The sequence below is a fragment of the Malurus melanocephalus genome, unplaced genomic scaffold (genome assembly GCF_030028575.1).
Source record: "Malurus melanocephalus ecotype Western Australia unplaced genomic scaffold, MMel_1.1 scaffold_1214, whole genome shotgun sequence".
NCBI classification, from domain to species: domain Eukaryota; kingdom Metazoa; phylum Chordata; class Aves; order Passeriformes; family Maluridae; genus Malurus; species Malurus melanocephalus.
Genome location: NW_026624446.1, coordinates 20,235 through 24,420, shown reverse-complemented (window position 1 = coordinate 24,420; position 4,186 = coordinate 20,235). Strand labels below are relative to the sequence as shown.

The 4,186-nt window shown below is 46.0% G+C and overlaps 1 protein-coding gene across 1 annotated transcript in view; it reads left to right on the top strand.

The window, feature by feature from the left end:
* LOC130586575 (exocyst complex component 4-like) overlaps positions 1-4,186 on the top strand; it is a gene marked incomplete at both ends in the record, with an annotated part of 31,131 nt that overhangs the window by 6,717 nt on the left and 20,228 nt on the right. Inside the window, one exon of the mRNA XM_057387427.1 lies at positions 1,093-1,252. Within this exon, the coding sequence (XP_057243410.1) occupies positions 1,093-1,252 (160 nt within the window). The remainder of the gene's footprint in view (positions 1-1,092; positions 1,253-4,186) is intronic.

Here is a 4,186-nt window from a genome sequence, read left to right as displayed (position 1 = left end):
AACCCCATCCATGTCCCTTAACCCCATCCCTGCCCTTTAACCCTTTAACCCCATCCCTGTCCTTTAACCCTTTAACCCCATCCCTGTCCCTTTGACCCCATCCCTGTCCTTTAACCCCATCCGTGTCCTTTAACCCTTCAACCCCATCCCTGTCCTTTAACCCCATAGATGTCCCTTAACCACATCCGTGTCCTTTAATCCCATCCGTGTCCTTTAACCCTTCAACCCCATCCATGTCCTTTAACCCCATCCCTGTCCTTTAACCCTTTAACTCCATTCCTTCCTTTAACCCCATCCATGTCCTTTAACCCTTTAACCCCATCCGTGTCCTTTAACCCTTTAATCCCATCCCTGTCCTTTAACCCTTTAACCCCATCCCTGTCCCTTTAACCCCATCCCTGTCCTTTAACCCTTTAATCCCATCCCTGTCCTTTAACCCTTTAACCCCATCAATGTCCTTTAACCCATCCCTGTCCTTTAACCCTTTAACCCCATCCAGACAGAGATCACATTAGGAGACCACAGCTTTGAGTTTTGGGGCAGTTTTATGGTTTTACTCAAGAAGGGAACACGGGGGAAATCTTAAAAAGCACAGGGAAGGTACCGAGGGCTGTTTGTAGGTCAAATTCCTTTAAATGTCCTTTAAAATCCTGTTTCCCTTAACCCCATCCATGTCCCTTTAACCCCATCCATGTCCTTTACCCCTTTAACCTATCCCTGTCCTTTAACCCTTTAACCCCATCCGTGTCCTTTAACCCTTTAACCCCATCCGTGTCCTTTAACCCTTTAACCCCATCCCTGTCCTTTAACCCTTTAACCCCATCAATGTCCTTTAACCCCATCCCTGTCCTTTAACCCTTTAACCCCATCCAGACAGAGATCACATTAGGAGACCACAGCTTTGAGTTTTGGGGCAGTTTTGTGGTTTTACAAGAAGGGAACACGGGGGAAATCCTAAAAGGCACAGGGAAGGTACCGAGGGCTGTTTGTAGGTAAAATCCAGTAATCCCTCACATAACACCACTCATTTTGGGATTTTCCCATGAATTATTTGCTCTAAATAAAAACATTTTTTTTCCCTTTCCCTCGCAGGACTGGGCCACCTCATCTCCTGCATCCTCATCAACGGCGCCCATTATTTCAAACGCATCAGCGAGTCCGGCATCAAGAAAATGTGCAGGAACATCTTCATCCTGCAGCAGAACCTGACTAACATCACCATGTCCCGTGAGGCCGACCTGGACTTTGCCAGGTGAGCACAAAACTCGGGTTTTGTCCCTTTTTTGGTGTCCCCAGGAGCAAAATGGCACAAAAAGTGCCAACTTCCCAAATCCCAACCCATGGAAAAGTCGAGCAAAGTCAACTTCAACTCGTGGAGGTGTCGGTGGAAATTTTTGTTTTGTTTTGTTTAAATAAGGGATGTGAAATCATAAATCRCTCATCATTTAAATCATTTAAAATCTATAAAATCATAGAATCCGGGGAATTATTAAATTTAGGGAAGTTCTCCAAGGTCATCAGGTCCAAATGTGGATTAATTTGGGTCKATTTGAGGTTTCTTTGGGGTTTCTCCAAGGACAAAACCCAGGCAAGGAGAAGCTTCCAGATACAGGGAACAGGGAGAAATTTGAACTGGATGGAACTGGGGCTTGGATTTATTCTGAGATTTACTGGATTTATTAAAAGATTTATTATAAGATTTATTATAAGATTTATGACAAGATTTTTTATAAGGAATGTTTTGTTTTTTTGGAATCTGACGCTTAGGGCAGTTCACAGAATGGATTGTGTGGGAATTTCTGAATTGGGAAATCCCTCATTTATTTGGGATTTGTTTATTAGGACTGAGCTTTAATTTCTTTGGGATTTGTTTATTGTGACTGAGCGCCTCATTTATTTGGGATTTCACCTGGAGAATKGCAATTATTGAATTAATTTCTTCAAATCAGCATTGGCAAATTGGCAATTTTAATTGCTGTTCAGGTATTTGAGAGGGGTAAAAACTTCAAATTTTAATTCCTATTCAGGTATTTTCCTTTGTTCTTTCTTTCCTCCTCTCTGTCTCACCCCACCCAAAATTCTCCGGGATTTTTGTGCAGAGATTTCTTCTCGCCAGAGCTGGGCAAAAAGGGGGAGGATTCTGTTTCGGATTTGTCCTTAAATGAAATGTCAGTGGGAAAAGTGGCTTTTGAGTCAAAAAATTGAGCGTTTTTTTGGGAATTGGGGTGGCTGCAGAGGGGAGGGAGAGTTCAGGGATTAAATGGGATTTTTTTTTGTAACTGTGGCGATTCCAGGGATGGGGCTGTACCATTCCATGGGGCTGTGCTATTCCAAGGGTGGGACTGTGCCATTCCCAGGGGGCTGTACCATTCCCATGGGCCTCTGCCATTCCCATGGGGCTGTGCCATTCCAGGGATGGGGCTGTGCCATATCCCCAGATTCCTGCTGTTCCCCAGATTGCCATTATTCCCACATTCCCATTATTCCCACATTCCTGTTATTCCCATATTCCTTTTATTCCCATATTCCCACATTCCCATAATTCCCAGATTCCCGCTGTTCCCCACATTCCCATTACTCCCACATTCCCATAATTCCCGGATTCCCGTTATTCTCACATTCCTGCTGTTCCCCAGATTCCCATTATTCCTGGATTTCTGCTGTTCTCACATTCCCGTTATTCCCACATTCTCATTATCCCCACATTCCCATTTCCCCCACATTCCTGTTATCCCCACATTCCCCATTTTTCCTCCACAGTCCCCATTGTTCCTCCACATTCCCCTTATCCCCACATTCCCGTTTCCCCCACATTCCCATAATTCCCGGATTCCCGTTATTCTCACATTCCTGCTGTTCCCCAGATTCCCATTATTCCTGGATTTCTGCTGTTCTCACATTCCCGTTATTCCCACATTCTCATTATCCCCACATTCCTGTTATTCCCATATTCCTTTTATTCCCATATTCCCACATTCCCATAATTCCCAGATTCCCGCTGTTCCCCACATTCCCATTACTCCCACATTCCCATTACTGCCACATTCCCATAATTCCCGGATTCCCGTTATTCTCACATTCCTGCTGTTCCCCAGATTCCCATTATTCCTGGATTTCTGCTGTTCTCACATTCCCGTTATTCCCACATTCTCATTATCCCCACATTCCCATTTCCCCCACATTCCTGTTATCCCCACATTCCCCATTTTTCCTCCACAGTCCCCATTGTTCCTCCACATTCCCCTTATCCCCACATTCCCGTTTCCCCCACATTCCCATTATTCCCACATTGCCGTTTTTCCTCGATCCCTGCTGTTCCCCAGATTCCTGTTATCCCCACATTCCCGTTTCCCCCACATTCCATTATTCCCACATTCCCATTATTCCCACATTCCCGTTATCCCCACATTCCCATAATCCCCACATTCCCATTATCCCCACATTCCCGTTATCCCCACATCCCTGTTATCCTCACATTCCCGTTTCCCCCACATTCCCATTACTCCCACATTCCCGTTATCCCCACATTCCCGTTCCCCCCACATTCCCATTATCTCCACATCCCTGTTATCCCCACATTCCCCTCATTCCCAGATCCCCGTTATTCCCAAATCCCCGTTATTCCCAGATCCCTGGTTTTCCCCCACATTCCCATTATTCCCACATCCCCATTACTCCCACATTTGCGTTATCCCCACATTCCCGTTTCCCCCAATCTCCGCTGTTCCCCACATTCCCATTATCCCCACATACCTGTTATCCCCACATCCCCTTTATTCCCACATTCCCATTATTCCCACATCCCCATTACTCCCACATTCCCGTTTTTCCCCCACATTCCCATTATTCCCACATTCCCACATTCCCATTATTCCCACATCCCCATTACTCCCACATTCGCGTTATCCCCACATTCCCGTTTCCCCCAATCTCCGCTGTTCCCCACATTCCCATTATCCCCACGTACCCGTTATCCCCACATCCCCTTTATTCCCACATTCCCGTTTTTCCCACATCCCCATTACTCCCACATTCCCATTTTTCCCCCACATTCCCATTATTCCCACATTCCCATTATCCCCACATCCCCACATTCCCGTTATTCCCACATCCCCATTTTCCCCCCACATTCTCATTATCCCCCATCCCCGTTTCCCCCCACATCCCTGATTTCCCCCACATCCCC